This window comes from Cyanistes caeruleus, chromosome 2, assembly GCF_971803275.1.
Source record: "Cyanistes caeruleus chromosome 2, bCyaCae1.hap1.1, whole genome shotgun sequence".
Lineage (NCBI taxonomy): Eukaryota > Metazoa > Chordata > Aves > Passeriformes > Paridae > Cyanistes > Cyanistes caeruleus.
The window spans coordinates 22,104,931-22,128,010 of record NC_141702.1 but is presented as its reverse complement, the minus strand read 5'-3'; the positions used below and the strand labels follow the sequence as shown (position 1 = coordinate 22,128,010).

The following is a 23,080-nucleotide window of genomic DNA, read 5'->3' as shown; positions in this document are numbered from 1 at the left end:
CAGGGAAATAGAAAAGTCAGTAATTTTAATTGCAGTCCTTAGATATTAAATTAAAGCAGTCTTTATACTTTATGAGATAGTAAGTTATTGTGTTTTAGACACAAAATCCTTATCCTTAAATCCTTATATAGATTTTTCATGGTAGCTGTCAGGTGTAAATGCTAGTCACAAAAAAAAAAAAATCACAAGATATTCTGCAAAAAGGGGTAGCTTGCCCATTTACAGATTTCATCACAAGGACTGTGGTGGGTTGATGTTGGCTGGATGCCAGGTGCCCACCATATTAGTCACTCACTCCTCCACTTCACCAGGACGCGTAAGAGAAAATGTATTGAGATAAGAACAACAAAGTATCACTCTCCAGGTACTGTCATGGGCAAAGCAGACTCAACCCTCACATATTCTCACTCCTTTCTCTGGCTGCTAGTAATGCTGCACAGTGACATTTTCCTTCTTGTTATCCCATTGCTGATGGATAACCTTGGCCAGTGACAGGTCAGTCTTGGAACCAACTGGTTTTGGTTCTATCAGACATGAGAGAAGCTCTGGCAGCACCACTACCCCCAAAAAAGCTGCCACTCAAACTCAATACGCAAATATTCTTTTGATATATTTATATTTTTGATATAAATCTATTTTAATCTATTTTTTCTGATCTCACACACCTCTTGTGGTTTCACTGGGAATTAGACTAAAATGGACTGGAGCTCCTCAGTCCTGAAAGTCACTGCAGGTAGAGCTACTATACAGGGCACACAAGCATAATCACCAGCTTACATGCAACCATCCCCTGCCATTATTTTATTCCTATATTTTTGCATATCTGTTACAAGCCAATTTAATCCATCCCTTTCCCTGATGCTGGTTCCTTTCCTAAATACTCCATAATTAGCCTTGTACAATACCCAAATGCTGTTTTGTTTTACTCCACAGTGATCTCTGTATCCCTGAGCAGGGCACCTCTGAGATCTCTGGAGTGACTGGAGTGCTCCTAGAGTGAGCTGTGCTCCAGCCCTTGGGGCTGGGTCTCACCAGGGATGGCCCTAGGGAGGCTGGGGTGGAGGTTGGTTCTCTGTGTTGGTTCCCCCCCTTGCCCAGGACTTTCTGCCTTCTGCACTTGTGATGAATCTAGGGTGGATGTGGAGAGGCCAGGGTGAGGTGCCTTTTGTCTCACCCATCCACCACTGTGTCCCTGTGCTCCTCTGTGTGTGCATGGGTGAGCTTTTTATTGCCTCACTGTCCTGGCTGTGGAGGGTGAAGGCCCTGCACCCATGTGGTCAGGGTGGTTTTGGGGGGCCAGAAAAGGTTGAGTTCTCCCCCAGAAGCACCTCATTTTGCCTCTTCATTGTGGAGGTTGTTGGGATCAGCTCTGTCGGGATCGTCCTCTGCTGCTGCTGCTCATCCCCATCCTGTTTCTCTGGGGCATGGCTTGCAGACACGGTAAAGCCACTGTGTCTCCAAGACATGGTGCTGACCAAAGTGTGACCACTGTGACCACTGTGTTGTGGAGTCAAAACCCCAGCAGAGCCAGCCCCAGTGCTGGTAACAGCCATGTGGAATCAAGCCCAGCTTCTGAACTGGCAGCATGGCATGACACAGACAATCTGGCTTTCAGAGTTTTGTCCACCATTGTTTTCTGTTGTCTTGGACTTAGGGACAGGGAGAATCAACCAAAGGAAGTGGCCACCATCTTGTCTTTGTCCCAGGGGCTGCATGGATGTGACCTATGGGGAGTGTCCCCCATCCTGTCTTTGTCCTGGCAGCCACATGGAGCTAAGGCAAGGTGGTGAACTCCTGTAGTTTGTAAAGCACCTTCTCTTTTTTATGCTTTTGTTACTGATATTGTTGCTGTTACTGTGTTTTCCTTATTCCATTGCTTTTTTTTTTCTTTTTGTTATCTCAATTTTTCTTTTTGTTATTATAGTCTCTGTCTTTATCCTCCTGTTAACTGAAAAGGGTGAGGGGAAGGGGAGTGGCTTATCTGGAGATTAATTTCTGTCTGCTGTTAAACCCCCCCACTAACCTAGCACATCTAGCAGCGTCACTGGCTTTTCAAAAGCAAGTCAGTATGGGATGTGGCATAACAAACCTCTTTGAGCAACAATGGGATAAAAACCTTTTTTCTTTTCCTAGTAAGAACTCAGATTATCAGACTTTTTTATATAGTTAGCATACAGATCCTTTAATTACTTTTTTCCCCTCATATCAAATTAACATCATGTTTATTATCATTTTACCATAGCTATATTATTGCTGTAGCTTGGCCTTTTCCAGTCAGCCAAAACTAATACTAACAAGCAGTCAATTTAATTTCCATTTCTTTGTTTGATCTTTGATCAGGCAAACAGAATTATTATAATTTATTTCATTAAAATATTGGAATTACCAATTGGAATTGAAGCTATGCATAATTAATTTATTTGTTGAGCAATTTTTTCAGATCTTTGTAGCTTGCATTTTCAGCAATGTTTAGTACCCCATTTTTAACATGATCAAGAAAATCAGCTCACTGGTATAAAAAAAATTAACACTGTTCTAGAACTGCACTTCTTAATGCATATATGTTTCAATAATACATAAATGCATAAATACAATTTTAAAATACTTGCCAAGCTGAATTTATAAATAAAATGTTGTAGTGTAAAAAGTGAATCCAAATGATTGGCATTTGGATATCCTCTTGAATCATATTTACTGTCCCGTCTTCCATCAGATTAGAGTAGAAGTTTAAAGAAAAATTAAAAATTTTAAAAATTAGTTAGGTACAAAGTGAAGGGTTTATTTTGGTATTTGTTGTTTTTTCCTCTCCACACATCCTTTGTCCTTTACATATGAGTTTTTGTATTTTGATATTGATTTCACCAATAAAAATATTTTTGTCCCAATTTCTGTGTGTCTAGCTGTGGAATTTTTTTCATAGTTTCAGAATTTCTAGTCAGAAGGAGGCACCGTGTTGAATGGCCCCAAAAACCACCTGAAAAAATTACATTGCATTGACATTCTCTGCCTTGTCCTCTTCATGTCTGCCATACCAGCAACATTGGTGTCATGCAAATGAACTCTAGCAATAGATATCATTGGATATGGTTCTTGCTCTGCCTTGTTCCTTGGTGGCATTGCCATGAGAGGAAAGATGTTTTACAGTCATTTAGTTATGAATTTATTTTTTTTTCTTTAATTCCTCTACCCTCACCTGTGCTAATAAATGAAAACCCCTTGCATATTCAGTGGGAGTTGCAAAGCATATGATTTGTCTTATGCCAGTGCTTCATGAATGCATAAATTCCTCAGAGGTGAAGTATCATTGACAGACTAACTAGGAGATGAAAACTTAGCACTTCCCAGAAAAAAAACTTATTAATGTACACAGAATGACTTAAAAGGTGTTATAAAGAATCCCCTGCTTTGTTGCATGTTTACAGCATATACAGTATGTGTGTTAAGCTTTTGCTTATTGCCAGAACAATAGAATAGTTTTTTTTAATTTTTTTTTTTGTTTTTAAGAGGAAAGAACTCCACAATACCTTTAGCTATACAGCTAATACTGATCTGCTTAAGTTAAATATTTATTTCAAAATTCCTAGAAATAGAACAGAATAAGAAATCTTCCAAAACAAAACATGATTAATGGCTATATTTACTTTCACACTAACTCAGGCCTCTGTTGCAGAGCATTTCAGATAAAGTATTCTATTTCTGGCAAGTTTTCAGAGAGGTTCAAGAAGGTATTAGATATTTTGATAATTATGTACCACAAGTTATCTGTCTGTTGAGTTTAAATACATTCAGAAATTCAGGATTTAACTAAAAGATAATCCTGGAGTCAAACAATGAATATAATAGAGGCTGCTGAAATAAATGTATACTGATGGAAAACCATAAGTTAAATAATGTAAATCAACTTGCAATTGCTAGTACTTTCAATGAATTTTCATAATTCCCTAAGTCTGCTCATAAGTGCCTGTCTGTCCATTCTGCATTTTCTTTAAAATCCTACAAATGATGTCTCAAATAAGTGAAAGAATTTGCAGTGTTTCCTTGATGCATAGTACTTTAAGTCAGGGGTTGCTTTTTGAATTGTTACTTAGAGTAAATTAGAAAAAAAAAAAGTAAAAGAAATTGATAAAAGCCAGAAAAATCTGTTATTTTCTACCTCTTAAGTGATGCTGAATAAAATTTTCCTTTAAATGGTACTGAGACAATAATGTATATTTTGTTAAATTTTATCAAGAGAGTAAACCAGTCTTGATATGAAAACATCAACAAGAAGATAATCTACCATCTTCCTTGACTATTCTTTTCTGTGGTTAATAGAATCACTGTTAAACATATAGACCAGTACTGGCACAGTAATACTTCTTTCTAAAATGTAATGTAAAATGTCACTAAAAAAGCTCAAATGTAGCTGCCTCATGATATCAGCACTAAGAAGATGCCAGTTTAGTAAAAGCAGTTCAGACTTCAGCCACTGTTTGGCCAGCACTATTCAAAAGACTATGGTTGAAGTGGCACTCAAAGAAGGAACTGAGTAGTTCTCATTTTATGATTTATTTTTAGAGACAGTTTCTACAAACTACTACCCAGTGTGTTCTGCAATGGTGTGTATTTATAGAGCAATTTGTGTTGATACAATTTTCCAGAACTATGGAGAATATCTGCAGACATTGAAGATTTGATGCCTGCTGGACTGCTTCTATTATGATATATCATACATTGAAAGCACAAAGTAGCTAAGGCAGTCCATCAGGGCAAGGGGCCAGCTAGGAGACATAGAGAAGGTTAATGGAAAACAAATAGCTGTGCTCCTTTTTAAACCTTCAGAACCTGTGTCAGCTTATACAAATAGAATGAGAAAGATTTGTGTAAAAATCTGTTGTGACACCAATTTATCTTGGTGCCATTTATTCACTAGTACTGCATGCAGAGATTTCCAGCACAGGGAGCAGGTGGAAGGTCTGATAGTGACAGGCAGTACTTTGCTGAATTGATGGAACAAGGAAGCCATCTGATCATGAACCTACAGCTTTTACAGGTAGCCATATAGTAGAAACATTTGTGCCTGCTGTGAAGCTCTCTGGAGTTGTAATACCGATTAGGAGGGAAGATTTGGAAAGCTGTTAGTGAGAGAAACACTGGGATGATGTTTCATTCTTCAGGCAGGCAATAGAGACACAGAAAAGGGATGGACTGTTCCAATAAGTTGCTTCAACCTAGAGGTTCTATGGAAGACTGTGATGCTTCTGTGAAAAGTCAAGTGGGCAGCTGAGAGGAAAAGCTTCTTAGGATGCTCCCAGGTTATTCAGTGTGGGATCTTGTTTTATAAACAAAATGATTATAGAATTCCCTTCATAAATTGAAGCAAATAGTAAGATTGAGAATGATTGCTTTCTTTTTTATTCTCATAAATACTGAATTTTCAGAAAGAATTTATAGTACAACAGGCCATGGTGAAGCAGAAGAAAACCTAAAAATGAACTGTTTACTGGTCCCACATGACTTCGAGTAATAAGGAAAAGAAGTTTAATTCACAAGTATAATCTGCAGAGAACACTGATGCTACTAAATTTGAAAGTGTAGGTTCCAGATTATCCAAATTATTCCCTGTTAATTCCAGGGCCAAAAAAAAGGCAGTATTCTCATAATTTGGAAATTGGAAAGATTAGGCACTGGGGTAAAGCAAACAGAGCACTGGAGTTGACTCTTCAGTCTTAATTAAGAAAATACTTGGTTTTACAACAGGATTACTCAGATTGAAAAAAATCAGAACACTGAAACTAAAGCAAAAGGAAATGGATAAATTTTGCGCTGTACTGAGATAAATTTGCTAAACTCCTTCAAGAATAATCCTGTGAATGTTCTTGAAAACATATCACTGTTTTTTACCGAACTCTGCAAAATAGTTAAAGCAAGGTGTAAGTAATATACATTATTTACACACATACAATAATTTACAAATACCTTTGTAAAAGATTTGTATCGTATGTAAAAATACTGAAAATATTGGGGGTTTTCTTGTGCTGTAACAAAACTGGAAAACTGTTCAAATATATCTATATATATTTCTTACAGTGATACAGAGCTTCAGACTGGACAGGAAAGGTGCTTCTTGTGATCACCAGATAGTGGGCAATATGCTGTTCCTCTTCACCTTCAAATATCTGTACTTAGAAAAAACCTGCAGTAAAAGGGCAGCCAAGAGCTGAACTCAGCGGAGCAGCAGCAGAGCAGCTTGAGGAAGTACCAGCAGATGATGTCAGAATATTTTAGCTTTGAATGGTAGCCAGTATTTGAGGTCTTGGAGGTTATTTCACTCAGGAAGAAAAATCGGCAAGATACTCATGTGTTTTGGTAATTGGGGAAAACCATGTTAGTCACCAAAGTTTGGGGTAAAATTTTCTTTACACGTGTTCAAATGCATCAGAATCTAAGAGCTGCATGGAAATCAGAGTAGATTTGAATGAAGATTTACAACCTGAAATGGATACTTTCATTATCCATTCAGATAAAACCAGGTATATATTCCTTTCATGGCTGAGTTTATTTTAGCTGTAGCAAAAGTTTAAGGAATATCACTGGTACTTTCCAGTAGGCTGATAAGATTGTTGTGGGTTTCAGACTCAGCTGTCTGCCCTCCTCCCCAAATAAATAACTCATCTCCACAAGACTCTTGAAGCTATGATAAACAGAAAAGGTGAAGCAAGCTAATTCAGTAAGCTTAACTGAATGTTTAAGTGAAGACAGCAGTAGGCTATGCAGATTTTAGAATTAATCTCTTAAAAGTTGGAAAGTGTTGTTCATTTCTGACATTATTAATGTAAACCCATTCTTCTTTTTGTGCTGTTAAATGGAAAATCATCTTTGAAATCAGGAAAACCTTTTTAATGAAGGTGCAATGGGGAAGTTAAAGAGAAGTGTCTCAGAAAAGGTACTCAAATGGGATTTAAATTGTTATAAAATGTCCAATTTAGAGCATTTTTTACTTACAAGAGGGGTTGAACCAGTTCACTTGATCCACAGTGTGCAGTAGTCCCTGTTTCTTTTTCAGATGTTGAGCGCTTTTTATTTTAGAGACTATGCTTGCTTAATACCTTTTAAAACCACAAAAAAAAACCACTATATAGGGCACATGTGAAAATTTGCTCAAGCATAAAAGAGGCAAAAGTTTGCTTTTTGTATATCAAACTATCCTATTTAATCTCTTGGACCCATATGTCTCCCAGATAACTACATTTGGCTGTTAAAGTTTTCAAGGCATAAAGGCTTGTTCCACCTAATGTTTACTGTTTACAATGTAGGGATCTAGCTTCAGCAAGTATTATATGGTTCTGTTATGTTTTACGGAGAGAAAAAAGCATCATCTCCAGAGGAGGATTCATTATGACTTTCTTAGAAGGGGATGAATCACCCCCTAGAGTTAGCTATTTCTCTTCATAAAACATGCATTTAGATGACTGATCTTAAGTTTCATGAATCCCCTCCCTAATGTCCTTTCAGTGAGATATAGAATGCCTTTTTCTTGACATATGAAAAAATCCAAGGATAGAAACCCTTTCAGTACATGACAATCAAAAAGTTCTTCATATATCAAGTCAAAACCTCTTGTTTCAATTTGTGATCTCTGTATTTCAAATAAAGTAGGTGAGTATAATTTTTTCTCATTCACAAGAAGTGTACTTCAAATATGTATAATAAATGCCCTTAAGAGAGAAATGTCACAAGGAATTTGAGTGATGATTGTAATTTTTAATCTAAAATAGTGTCACAGCACAAAGACAAGAAGGAGAGTATAGTTCTTTTTTTCTGTCCATTGCTTAATATCTCAATTTATTACTTTTATTACTCATCCATGTAAGCAATCTGGGTTCTGAATCCTCAAAGAACTCTTCACATGTTTTACATAACTCAGATATTAATAAATTGAGAATTTCAAAGGCGGAGGGACCACAACCCCAGACAGTATCACAAATATTCTCTGCAAGAGCTTTACTCATTTCCCATTAAATATGGAATAATTTTAACAGACTTGTTACATAGCCTGAAAAACTGAACATAAGGTGGCACTAGATGGAGATTTTCATATCTAAGTCTAGAAACTAATCCAAATAAAACCGTATCCATGAAGTTTGCCCTTCCAAAAGGCCTTGGGTATATTAGTCTTATTGTCTGCATTGATGTCTCTGTATAATGTACAGTTCCTGACTTAGAAAAAAACACCACACTGCTATCATAACTATTTCATACTATTCAGCTACAATTGTGTTTCAGTCATCTCTCCTCACCTGAACACCTGTTTTCCGTGTTTAAATGTGAATGAGTGCACTTGCACATAGCACTGAATGTACTTTCTGCAGTACTTGCTCAGTTTCAGTAGTCAAGAAAAGCCGCCTTCACTCTGAAGTTGCAATATAGAAACAAATACAATGGAATCATGACTTTCATGCAATATTTAAAGACAAATTGTTTTCTACCACTTCACTTCTTAGAAATATTTGCATACAGATCAGTGTATATTGTAGTAATTATAAAATTTATGCCATGTAATGACAAAAAGTATAACTTACATCCTTTTGTGTTAATTTATGTACTGTGAGGTACTAATTACTGCCATATAAGACATCTTTGAGTTGAATTCTTGTTTCTGTTTGTATCTTGGATAAATAAGTGCATTTTGAGGTTATTAGCCCCTGCAAGGTCTAGGAAAAAAGTATTTCATATGAATCAGGGAAGGATTACAGGTTTTTGTAATTTTTGCTAACTGGCATGCATCTTGATGTTGTCATTAACATTCTGATCAACTATTTTGCAATTGCTATTTTTGATGCAATAGTTTTGAATTGCTCATGCTTGTTACACAATTATTTTCTACATCTTATTTTAATTTCCCTTGCTCAATTTGTTCCCACAGAACTAATTAATATCCTGTGAAGGTGTCCTATAATTCTATCCTTTTCTCTTAGCATTACAATTAAAATTCTACCCTGTGTCTTCTTTAATGTATAGCCACACTGCTGTCATCTTATGTCTCTTCCTGCTTGGCTCCTGATCCCACTTTTGGTGCCCAAACTACTTAGTAGGGATAGGCTGGGAGTTTATCAGTCATTCAGCTGACTAAACAGGGAAAAAAAGATATTAAACCTGTGGTGCATCTGTTCTTTCTCGCAAAACTTTGCCCCTGTGAGAGCTCTTACTCTCTTTCTTCTTTCTAATTCAGTTGAAATTGCCCTGTAGATTCAAAAGGGTTTAAGTGAGCCAAATAATGTAACACACTGTTAATCTCATTGGGAAACAGAACTAAAAACATGTCTCCTGATGAAAAGTGAGTCAAATGAAAGCAGGTGTGAATATCACATTGAAAGCTTTTAGTCCTCGAATATGTGTAGATACTGTTCTGTACGTTTTATGTGAGAAATAATTTTTTTAATGTTTAAGATTTTCTTATATGGAATGGTAAACACAGGAAATCCATATCTGTAATTAGGACAGGCTGTTCTTTTCTTTTAATATTAAGAAACTTGAAATCAAAATATTGCCAATCCTGACAATATAAAATATATTTCATATCTTAAAAAAGGGTATCTTCTGAAACATGATAAATGGTTGTATTTTTGTAAAAATAAATAAAATCAAAAATTTATTTGGATTATCACAGAAGATGCAGTTATTTCAATCTGCTGTAGGTTTCCTATAAAGCTTTGTATTGCTTGATATTGCAATTATATGTCCTTTTAATGAGGTTTAATAATGAATTATCTTTGTTTATTTTTCTTCTTAGTAAAAAAAGCAATTGAACTGAAATCAAGAGGAGTCAAGATGTTGCCCAGCAAAGACAGCAACCACAAAAATTCTGTCTGTAAGTGGTTTATACCTTATTTGTATTGACTGCATGTATCTTCTGGAAACCCTGTAAATATACAAATGAAAGAGAGCAATGTTGGGATGCTGTGGTCATAAAATGGTTATTATGCTTTCAATTGCCACTGAATCAGAATTCCACTGATAATACTCTCCTGAGGGTAAAAAGCAATATATGATGGTGTAAAATCTTAAAAATATGGTATATAGAAACCCCCCTGCATTTTATATATCACAGTATTTTTGTATATTGGATAATTTACAATTCAGAGACACATGGCAAGTTAGGAAATCCAGGCAGAACGGTGCCATATCATCTTCATCATTTCAGTACAGGGGACAGTGAAAGTTTCTGAGAATTTTTTGTAGCTAAATTTATACTTTGTGATCTTTTTCTTCCCCTCACTCAGTATCACAGCTAAATTCTTCCCTCATCTTGCCACACTATGTCTGGTGACCGCCTGTTTCCAGTCTTGTACAGCAGGGGTTAAGAACTGGTGTAATTCCCAGCTTCTCAAGAAGATGGAGAACACAACATCAGCTTCCTCTCATTGCATGCATAGTGCACTCTGGAATGGCATCTGTTTGGTCCCTTTACACCTTTTTCCCTGTGTAAATTGTAAAGCTAAAATCAAAATGCTGTCTATGGGACTATGAGGTTGTTAGTTTTTGAGCATCACTTTCTCTGAACTGGCAATCTGACTAATATCCTGAGAGCTCTTTCTCCATTAATTAGGACAGTCTTGAATCAAGAAGAAACACTTAACCCAAAAAACCCACAAAAATAAAACCACCAAAAAAGGCAGGGGTTAGGCCAGCATTCACACAGAACTCATTAAAAGTGTTAATGTAATAGCTAAGATGTATCCAGATAAATTACTTCCTCGTGTAATACCAGTGAACTCAGTGAAGTGAAACCTGTGCTGTGTTTGCCTTGTGTGCTATTCTGCAAGTGCAGAGAAAGAGTATCTTGAAAGCTGATGTCTAGGGGATATGTTTTTTTCTCTGTGTTTCTGTTGTGCACTGTTTAATGCAAAGTGAGTTTTTGGTATGCTTACTAGAACAAAACAGGCATGACAATTTTCTGCTTTAAATATTTCACATTGATGGTGTGGCACTCGAAAGAAACTTTTTGCACAAGGTGTAGCAGAAAAAGTTGATCCATCTTTTTGGTGTCTGTATCTGAATGGGTGATTATTTCATTATTTATAAGTTACTTCTGGGAGATGTGTGATCTCTGCTTAAGGACTCAGAGCAGATGCTGTCAAACACCACATGTAATCACAGAAAGTGGAAGAAAGGCTATGGAAGAAATTATTTTAAGGAAGTCTGCTGTTTACTTCAAATGAAAATTACCTTTTTTTTTCTTTGTGTTTTGACTTGTTAAACTTTATCATCATGTCTGAATTTTCAACATAATTCTAAAAAGTGAACTATTATTACTTTCACAGATAAAGCTTTTAAAAGTTGTAAGATTAAAATACAAAAAATTGGATTCAAATGTATTTTGATGCTCTTTCTGATGTAAGCTTTAAGTATTAAACTATTTATCTTGCCCATTCTTATGCAGACAGAAAAGATAATTGGGGATTTGGCTCCAGACAAATTATAAGAATGGATATTATAATTCGATGCCAATTAGCAAATTTTTTAGAAAAATATACATTATATACTAACACCTCTCACCATTTTTGCATGCTAGATCTTTTTAATATACTCTCTCTATAAAGCAGAAAGCTTAGTTTTGGATTTTTGGCTTATGGGGGGTAAATGGAATGCAAATATCATCAAAAACAAGTGCTGTGAGAGCATACCCTATGTATCCAAGGACCTGTAGCTTTCCCACAGCTCTTCCTCCCAAGCAGAACCTGCAAGCAGCTGCAAAAAGCATTTCACAGTGGCACCAGTCTGTTATGATTTATGTAGAAAATGTTACCAGTGTTACCAATGATAATAACATTACTGATAATTCCTTGTGGAATGCAGAATGGTATTTCAGTATTTCATGTATGTACAGTCATAGCTCACGGTCCTCCTCCTGGACCTGCCTGGATTCCTGGATGCTTTCTTTCAGATCCACCATCCTTTATAAGGAGCCAGGTGGCAAAGCATGGTTTTCAGAGGAAGGTGTCTCTGTATTGGAAAGAAAATTCATTATTTATTGTATCACTCTCCAGGGAAATGAGAGGGATTTCCTGTTTTTTTGTTTTGATTTGTGTTTTCGGTGTTCTTTTTTTTTTTTTTTTATAGGGTTTTTGATTGGTTTTGGGGAATTTTTTTGTTTGTTTGTTTTCATAGGGTTCAGGGTTTTGTTTGTTTGTTTAGTTGGTTGGTAGGTTTTGTGGCTTGGTTTATTTGGTTTTGTCTTGGTCATTTTTTTTCTTCTTTGGTAGACCTGAAGAAAACAGAACAAGTTCATTTTTTTTCCAGGCTGTTTTACTAGGCATTACCCTTCAGCAGTAAGCCAGATGCAGCTGAATTGTCATTAATTTATGCAAGGAAATGGGAAAAATAAAATTGAAAGTAAAATTGAAGTAAAATTTGGTTGTGGTCCCTGGATCCGTAGCTTGCACTTGGCAAAGGTGTGAAAGACTAAACTGGGAAAAAGCACATGGGACAGGCAGTTTTCATGGCTCTAAGTGCTTGTGCTGCCACAAATACTGGCCAAATCCAGTCAGCGCATTAACCCTTGGTCATCTGAAGTTGATCTCGTAGAGGATCAAAGGCAGAGATGTATTTTATGAAACTGCTTAGGGAAAGCAAATCCAATTACACTGTTGGTGCCCATCTGATTAGTTGCAAGTTTAGCCTACTCCCTTTTGTTATCATTCTGATATATATATATATATATATATGCTATATTCCCAAAGATCCATCTTGCTGTCATCACTCATTCCAGCATGAAAACCTGTGGACTCTGTGTCCCTGATAGCTTTGGCCTTTTCTAAAACTGCTATGACTATAGTTTGCATAGTTTGCATGGTGACTGAATAAATAAAAAATAAAGTTTGGATTGCTGTCTCTTCTATGAGTGTTTTCATGGCAATATTTCTGTTCAGAAAACCTGTCAGAAGGTGATTATCATATCTAAACATCTTGAGCATTACCTCTACAGCAGAGAGATTTTACTCGAGAATCCTGTACATCCAAGAGGAGAGCCCTAATGAAGCGAGCTGCAAGGACAGACTATGATTGGGCAGCCATAGTCCTTATAAAGGTCTCATTTTCTAGTCAAATAGAAGAAATTTTATCTCTTAAAGTCTAAATACCAGGCAGTTGCTGCTGGTCATGCTATGTGCAAAGGATAACAAGTGAGTACAGGTCTTGAGTTCACAGAATAGTGGGAAGGCAAGCCCATAATTGCAGACCTGCTACTTGGCAAACCTTTGTGCCCTCTGCAGCCCAGAAACAGAGAAGGGTTAGGAGAGCAGACTGCCCCAGAAGCCCCTAATGCCACCACCCTCCTGCTGCAGTCACAGGGCAGCCTCACACTTTCACACCTCCTCACCAGCAGGAAGACTGAGCACAAGAATGCATCAAGCTCACTGTAAATGCCAAGGAAATTCAGTGAGGTGAGGCACATCATATCAATTGAAAAATGGAAATTATTATACAGTTTATGGGATGTGTGCAAATCTGCCAGTGCAGTAATGGTAGGAGAGGAAGGCAGCAGTGAGAAATGAAGTGCCTTGGAGGGCTGATTTCCTGAGTTTGCTCATGTCAAAATGCAGTGTGGTGAGTGGCTTCCCGCCTAACACAGCAAACTGCAGGGAATGTCCACAGTCTGAAACAGTCACAAAGATTAACAGATGAGGTCAGAGGGATTATTTTTAAAATATGGCATTCATATTGAACCATGTTAACATTTCATAGTTATTACTGAATACTGAGTAACCTAACCTCACTGTGCAAAATGGTGTGTGTGAGCTACCATGTTTAACAAAGTGCAAATTCTCTAAATGTTCACTAAGTAAAAAAACTCTTGTACTTCACAAAAGAAATTTCAGGCTTCTGTAGAATTACTTGAAAAATAATATTATATATATATATAAAATATAATATATATATTATATATATATATATATATAAAATAATATAGGAAAACCCATGTTGAATACTTTGAAGATCATGCTTTTAGTGTATGATTAATATACCCTCTGGAACTTGAGTTGCAGAGTTTACCTAAACAGTTCTTTACCCTGAAGATGATAAAAAGAGCTACTTTACAACAATTATTTTTGTGATGTAGAGCCAAAGAACAAATGAGTTTACACACTGAATATTGATTGGTTGCAGCACATTAAGTTGAATTAATGGCACATGCTGTTGAAACTATAGTGATTAATACCAAAATGGGATTACATTGCTAATTCTGTGCAAGAAAGAATGACAGCAGTCATTATTTATTTTGTTGTTGAGTAACTGAGAAAAATGGCTTAGGATATTGTAACATAAAGTTAAAAATTTTAGGATGAAAATTTGTTGCTTACCCATACATTCCTCACATTTAAAATAAACTGACAGTGTCACCTTCTTGATGTTTGACTACTGGTAAATGTACTTTGACAGAAGCAAAAGGAAGACTAGTCAAGTTTTGGTCTTCATTTAATGAAAGAGTATTTTCCTAAGAAGGACAATATTGGACTCAATAGTTGTATTTAATAGCACAGTTTTCTGATTGTTTTGTACTTATACCTTAGAAAAAAACAATTCATTTACGCACTTTTATGCTTTGATCAATAGGTCAATAGATCAATACTTAGAAATCAATTGTAAACCAATGTGCAATCAGCAAACAGATATGACAACTCCTGAAGGTCATCTCAAATTGCTACCCCATGACACAGATATAAAAGGAAAAATTATTACTACTTATTACATTTTTGTAATGAAATTTATATCTTCTCATTATATAAATACCAATTTATGGTTATTATATTTAAGTTATGCATTTTTCTTAAAAAAATCTTACTATTTAATAATTTTTTAGCATATTTTTCCAAAATTATTTTAGGATCACTGAAAACCTATGTAAAAGTTACATATTATTATTTTAAAAATACAAATGTAATGGAAAAATTTCCACTAAAAATTCTGTTTGTTTGGTTTTGGGGTTTTTTTGCTTGTATTGCATTGAGTCTTCACCTATAAAAAACCATTTATTTCTGCATTTGGATTTTACATGCTGTTTCTTGCCTGCTGTGTCAGAATCAAATCATGACTGAAAAATACTGTTAAATATTTATTGTTCTGATAGATGTCAGTTTCAAATTTAAAAAATTCCAACTACACAACATCAAATCTATCTCACTCATTAAAATTATGCTCTAATCTGCATTAGTTGCATTGATCAAATATAGCATCTCATGTTTTCATTAATTTAAGAAAATTTGTATCAGTGATGGGGTCAATTACCAATAAATGGTACAAAGCAAGCTACCCACATCATTTCAGGCAGTTATTATCAAAAGATCCTAGGTTTGCATATTGTGTGCCTAAGTCCTCTCAATAATCAGTCTAGTTTTTGCTGTGAATACTTTAAATATTAGGTGAAGATGCATTTAAAAAATAGTGCTAGAAACCAAATGCAAACACTAAGATAAAGTAGAGGGACACTATAACTTTTTTTTTTAAAATAAATCTGCTGGAAAGTACATTTGTTCTCCAGAATTCCAAAGGCCTGTGCCCTTTCAAGAAGCATGAATTTAAAGGCACTGGAGAAATAAATGTAGCATAAATATCTCTTTTTAATTGGTCTCACTGCCAGCTAAAACAAGTAAAGCAGATGGGAAAATGTTGGCATCTTTTGGGCTTTTATTCTAGGGCATTCAGTAGTGTTTGCAAGTGTTTTGAACAAGACTGTGAGGTGTTGTTTGCCCTGTTCTGACACTCAGCTAATCAGTTTGCCATAGGTTCCAAATAAAAAAGCAGAGACAAGAGAAAAATGCCAGTATACCGAGAGAAGTACTTTATAAATTTTTGAAGGAAAAATCAATAGCATTGCATTTTATAGTGTTATCTGCTTTGTGCCATTTAAAAAAAATAAATTCCTAATTGTGGAAATTAGGATTTCCATTTACAAATCTACTGTTTTTCAAAGACTGCTGTTTCCCAGGCTCTTCATGAAGCGTTTCATCACAAGGGTGAAAACCAACAGGTTTCATCTGTAGCTCTTTTCAAACCTTTAGCTAGCAGCTCTTCAGCATTTTCTGTGTTTAGTGACAGATACATCCCTTCTTTCATGGGGAAAACAGAGGCCTTTGAAATACATAAGTTTGAGACTGGGATTCTTCAGAGGAAGACTGTTGTGTTCTAAGCTCAATATGAAGGTGCCTCTTTCTCACTAGTTTCTATTGGAATTCTCTGAATATTTCAGTGTTGTCAGGGGGTGTTACTCTGTTTTTATGTGTTGTAGTGTGTTATATTAATTTACAGGCACTGAAATGATTCTCATTTTTAAGTGCCCACACAGTATCTTGAGCTTTCCAACATTTTCAATCAAGAAAGCTATTTTTCATTTGTTTAAATCTCACAGCTTGAAAAGGACAGAACTTTTTCAAATTTGCATTTATATTGTGCATGTCTTCAAACGAGAGGAAGGATTGTTTATAACTTATTAATGTAGTACTTACGAGGTTAGGAAACGCAAGGCTTAAGTGTCTAAGATTTTGTGGGCCTAGCCTATCTTCCAATATCCAATTTCATTTCAAAAAGCCTTTTTACAGAAATACTTCAGCATATGTTAATTGTTCAGTTAAAGATAAAGAAAAGAGGGAAGTAATATTTAAAACACTGACACTTTTATACAACAGGTTAATGGATATATCCTGGAATATTTAATATTAAAATATCCTTGTTATGTATGTCTATGTACACCTACCTACATACATACATACATGTAACTGTAAATAATGCATAATACTTAATATTCCATTACACCATTTACCATACATCTAGTAAAAGATTAATGACTCTATTTCCCCTTGTTGCTGGGTATTATGGTATGAAATTGGGTAGTAGGAAAAAATAACTGCAGCATTAACCTCTAACAGCTTTATAAAGTATTAATAAAATAGGAAGGCTAATTACCCTGATATATTTTGTCCTATCATGGACTGCAATAATACAGAGTTGCTCAAGAGTTACAGAGTGGGATTTTGAGAGAAGATTAGTATCCCTGTACAAGGAAATTCTTCTACAATGTTATTTCACTATATTGTATAAATTGCTTCATAAATCAGGTTACTAAATTATGCTTGGTGTTTCTAAATAAGCCCTCATCACAGCAGGAGTTTAAATATCTTTTAAAATACTATGCAAAAATCTTGCTGTGAAAAGAACAACTGCCTAAATATATTTGTGAAGAAAAGCATCCCTTATAGCTACAAGCAAAACAAGGTGCTTCATCAATTATTTAATACATAATTTGCATATATAATTTGTAAAATAACCAGAAGAAAGCTTCTATTAAAATATGTAAAACAAGGTGTAATCTGATTGAATTATGGATGGTTAAAATGAATTGTTATCTAGCTAGGAAGCTGAAACTGCCATTAACTAATTTTCATATACAATTATAGAATGTTACCGATTATTCAAAGTGAATGTTCATACTCTAGGCTAAATTGACATTCAATTCTGTTATTTTCAAAGTCAAAGGCTTAAGAATAAGCAACTTGCTTTTAGCAATTACAATTCTGTATAAATTAAATATTCATGCAAAATTTAAATATATACTTTAATATTATTATATAATTTCCTTGGCTTAAGTTCTAGGTACAGCTCTGTTAAAAACATAGTTGTGGGCAGTAAATTGGTTGGCAAAATGAAGTCTGTGTAGATTCAAATAATGTATTTAAATTATGAAGCCATTCAGAAGTTCTGGGTGGGTCAATTCAGATTTCTAAAACATAAAAAATACGAAAACAGCTTTAATTAAAGAAAGAAGTATTACACTGGTCTATGCAGTGAAGGTATGCTGCAGAATATAGACATCCTTGCTGTTAAGTCCTTCAGAAGAGTCAGATACTTCCCACCTCCTGCAAGGGAGGAGGTTGCACTTTCTGCAGGGGCTCACATTGTACTTGTGTACGTGTTGAGATCCTGATTTTACAAATCCTCATTGTGGGAGAATATCTTTAGAATTTGATAGGAGGTCTTGGATTATTTTCTTTTTCCAGAATTTGTTCTCTACGTTACTAAACACTTTGGAAAATAATTTCACTTTATTGGTGCAGTATCTCAATGTCTGTTGTTAGCCTGTCACACTGGAATGTGTCTATTCCTGCAGCTCTTCTAAGCAGAACTGTGAAGTACCAGTGCCATATGTCTGGAACAGGGAAGTTTTGTTGGATGACACTAATTTATGACCATCAGAACAGTTTGTGTCCAGTACTCCTTCTCCATTTGGAAAAAGGGAAGTAAAAAAAATTATGCAACACTCTATATTAATTTCCTCAATAATATTAATTTAGGAGATTGAAATATTTTTTGAATGGGAACAAACACAAGAAGAAGGAACTAAAATGGAAATAAATACATTGGTTTACTTTTGGCAGGAGAGGACTAGTTGCTAGGGGGAGAGGATTATTCAGTATAAGTCTGGTTACTGAAATCAATGGAACAAGTCGTTCTTAAACAAACAAGCAAGCAATAAGATTACACAGCTATTTATTTTATTTTAAACAAATGGAAAGAAAAATCCTGAAAAATCCAAAACTCACTAGGTTTTCTTGGTTGGCATACATGAAAAAGAAGGGACTGTAAGTGTGGTGCTCTGGCTCATATGTGTGCTTCTATTGTACAAGCCATCTGAATTCTGGTAAGAGTGACAAGATCGATTTTTCATATATCAAAGCAACGTAAGCTTTAATTCACATGATGGCAATCAAAAGTTTCATTCTGAAATGTTTTAATCTATCAGGAAATGAGTTTACTCAAAAATCCACATTGTTTCTAATAAAACAAGCAGTTGTTTGAGTTCTGTCTGCACTGTCACAATATTTTCTGCTTTAGGCTTCTAACATGAAAGAAGTTCTCCTGCATATGCAAGAGATGTGTCAAAAAAAAAAATCTTCTCTAGTTTAATGCTTTTGAACTGAATTCTGATGCTCAATGCTAGAGGAGCTATAAAGTCAGTGAATTAACAAATTAACAAGAGCAAAACAGTATGGTTTCTCTAAGCCAGCATTTTATGTGACACATATTATTTTATTCAAGAAGCAACTTTTTATTGCCATATCAGCTTTTCTTTCATGTGTTTGAAGTCTTATGGTAAACCTGATTCATACTGAGAAGTCACATTCTTTTCTCAGTTCTACCAGATCTGGTTTTCAGTAGTTTGCAAATACATCTGCAGTGCAGAACATCAGATGCTACAATGAAAAGCTCTTATTATATTGAGATTAAAAATAGAGTACGAAGGAGCATCAATATACATGCTTGTATATTACTCTGTAGTATCTATGGAATACACTAAAAATTTAAACCACATTTTAGAGTTCGAAAGCACTTAAAATACAATAAATGATAGTAATTTCTGGTGTAGTCCTCAGACAGAAGTGCTATTGTGTAAGATGGTCTTGGTTTGACAAAGAATGAAGCATTTTGGAGAGGCAGAGCTTGCATCCCACACTGTTATACAAAACAGAACATGCCCTCAATTTCAGTCAGGTTTGCAAGAATATATGTAATTTTTTTCTGTCTTTCGGTCTTTCAGTTCTTATTCTGCCATTGCTTCTTGTCTTACTGTATGTATTGCATTTTAGCTTTGTTCAGAGCAGCCCATATGATTCTGTGTTTCTTATTTGGGACCAAAACAAGGTTGATAAAAGAGTTGTGTCTGTCATTGAAGAGTGCTTATACAGTGTTCAGGATTTTCCTAGCTATGTCAGTCTTTCTTTTTCATACTTTCCTTTTTTTTGGAATTCTGTCATTACTTTCAAACTACCTGACTGTTGCCATTTAAATCCAGCTCTTGTTCTTTCTCTATTTGAATTAGGCAACTGGGTTCCCACTTAGAAAGGCCTGGAAGAAGAGTAGATGACTTCAAGGAAAGATTAGCTCTCAGTTCAACATCTAAACCTGGATATTTATTGGTCGCTAGGAGTGGAGAGTTCTACAGGAACATCACACTTCAGAGTCTTAGGTTTTGTTAAATTTGGTGTGTATTTGGGAAGTATTGCTTAAACATATTTCTTTCAATCACCTTGAATTGCTGTTTTCCAAAGGACTCATACTTGCCCATTTTTAGTAGATGATGGAAGAGCAAAATGCACATCCTTTACACAAAGGTCACTTTTGCAACAAATACAAGTTTTGAAGGTGGCAGTAGTACATTCCCATGGAAAAGGTGATTTTTTTTTTTTATTTTTTTATTTTTTCTGTGGAGAGATGGATTTTCTTTATGGCTTTCTCAAAAGTGAGTGCTGATAATTTCAATTTAATATAATTAAAACAAGAATAAAAAAATCCAAAGCAGATGCCTAAGAAAGCCCCAGCTGCCTCTGTTTGATAGTTATGTACATGTGAAAGACAAAAAAAAAGACATTTCTGAGCGACTTTAAAGCAATTGAAAACATTAACTCTACCAATAATATTTACCTATTATTTTTTCCTGTTTTGCCATCCACTAAAGTACATGACCTAAAATACATATTTAGACATCAGTCTTTAGAGAAGTAATATGCAACCTCACTGATGATCTTCTGAAATATTCACAGTGAGTAAGATGTTCAGGATGATAAATACCACAGACATTTATCAGCTAAAGACATGGGAACTCAAAATTCACCTTTTGAGGGAACCAATAAAGCATATATATAGAATATAAGGAATGAAACAAAGACTGCTTATTTTCTTGGATAGTTTTATTTAGAGTTTAACAAAAATAAAAAGATGTGAACTAACTGTGTTGGTACAGAATAGTTTACTGTAGTCAGAAGTATAGTGTTCGCATTATTTCCTCACTCACATATAAGAGCTTTCATGTGTATGTAACTTTCACCCATATGTACACAAACATTTCTACAAGGTCTAAACCCCTGTCATTCTCCCTGGTAAACAGTCATTTAGCTTTTTTCAGTGTGTGATGGTGTAAGAGAACACAGTAGACTCTCTTTTCCTTCTTTGCTGCTTATTCTTACACCTTCTTTAATTAGTGAAAACTCTTCAGTAGACTCTTTGACACTCATTTTGTTGGCAGAAGTTGCCTCAAGCCTTGCAATTCTGTTCTCTTTTCGAGTTTTGCTGCCTCTTGCTGACACTATATGGGAGACGCACTAATAAGCTTTCTGAAAAAGACATCTAAGCTGGAACTACCAGGGGATATAGATAAAGCCTCTCTTGGTGAAGAAACTAATGTAATAAATATTGAGGAATCTGTTCAGTGCCAGCAGCAGGTAAGCAAGATGCAGCTTGAGCTGCAGGTGGAGCTCTAGTGGTGGAGCCCAAAAACTGGGCAAATTCATTTTTCAAATAAAAGGCATGGGGACCTGTGACCCAGCCAGGGGACCGGACTCTCAGAGACATGGCAAGAGCTGAGGACTCTGCTGGAACAGCCCAGAGGTTGGGATGTGAGGGTATAAGAGCCCTGGGATTTACTTTTTTCAGCGTCCCTCCTCAGACACATCAGCTCGAGATGATAATCTGTTGTTGCACCATGATGAAATTATTTTAAGGATCCAGGTCTGAGACTGCTGTGGGAAACCAGGGGTTGAACCAGTGGGAAAACCTGGTCTGACTGTGTGAGAGTTGGGTGTGCAGGGAGAGAAACAGGAGCCTGTCGGATCATTGGAGCTGCCCCCTCTGAAGGGGCTTCAGTCCCTGCTGTGAAAGTCTCTGGTGGTGGGAGTGTGACTTCCAGAGTGTGGCTCCTGTGTTTCCTTAACAATAAAAATGTAAAAACAGGAAAATTGTGCTTAATTCAGACAACAATTGTGTGTAATTCAGATGACAAAACCTTTTGGATGAAAATTGGAAAGAGATGTTAAGGGGATGTGACACAATTTGTTCTAACAGCAAGCTTATTAACACTTCATGCTTAAAATGCTGTTCTCTACCAACTAATAGAAAGAGCCCATCTGCTGCACACCAGATAATTAAAGCTCATAAGGAAAAATTCTTGGCAAAAGGAGAAGAGACAAATCTGCCCTGTTAGATGGAATTGGATTATGGTTTTGGAATTCTCCAGTACTGTAGCAGCTATTTTGTATTCCATATCAACACATTATACATGTTAAATGCAAGTATAGCAGTCCTATTACTCTGCTTGCATTTCTACAGCTTGAAGCATTTCTAAGATGACTATTCTGTCTAACAGTAAATATTTCAGTCCTCTTTCTCTTGACACTTTTTATAATGACAGCATGATAATCATACATATCTAGGAAAAGCATAGTGATTTTCTCTCATAAAAAGGAGCAACATCTCAATGAGTGACATTGTTTTTATTAAAGCCTTATACTTTTTAAAGAAGTTATTACTCGTTTCTCACAAAAATATATTTACATTATATTACATATATATACATTATATTACAATAATAGTTTTGCCTAAAGTCCAAGCTTAGTCCTAATTTTCACATTGTTGGGAATATTTTATCCATGCCTGTCAGCAGTTCTGGCTAATGGTATAGGTAAACTGTGTTTGATGGAACAATAGAGTTATAATTATTTTCTTTTATCTTTGATTTCTTGTATAGACAAAAAGAAAGATTTGTTGAGATAGCTGGGTAATATTATGCAATTTAAACTGTTGGTTAAAGAGTTACACATTATCTTGCTCTCCCTTAATGATAAGATAATTTTCTTTCTATTTCTTTTGTCTGTACAGTAGAGGCTAAAAACTCTTTAATTGACAGAGGCTCAGCTAGAAATCATGGAACCCTCCTGAGCCCCTGCTGTGTTCTCCTACCCTTTGCAAATAACACTGCTGTGGGTAACAAATTCCCCTGGATTAGGGGAGTAGCAGGATTAGCTTTAATACTGGTGGGATGTCATCAAATCTCTGTAGCCAGTAATACACAGAGTACTCAAAAGTAATTATAGTTGGTAATATTTAAAAGCTGTAGAAGTGGTCATATGAATAGGTTTAGCACATGGATTATATGAATGGCTCTTCATGGATACAGAAAACAAGAAAAAAGGACCAAAATATATTTTACAAGAGAGTTAAAAGTCAAATCCTTTTCTGTTTTAAAGGGTCAATCTGTATAATAACAAAAAGCAGT

The 23,080-nt window shown here is 35.4% G+C and overlaps 1 protein-coding gene across 4 annotated transcripts in view; it reads left to right on the top strand.

Annotated features, from left to right (window-relative positions):
- The window catches only part of CSMD1 (CUB and Sushi multiple domains 1), a 1,072,055-nt gene that overhangs the window by 689,563 nt on the left and 359,412 nt on the right, over nucleotides 1-23,080 (top strand). For all 4 annotated transcript variants that reach the window (XM_086876027.1, XM_086876026.1, XM_086876028.1 and 1 more), the window contains exon 7: nucleotides 9,773-9,850. In XM_086876027.1, the coding sequence (XP_086732153.1) occupies nucleotides 9,773-9,850 (78 nt within the window). The remainder of the gene's footprint in view (nucleotides 1-9,772; nucleotides 9,851-23,080) is intronic.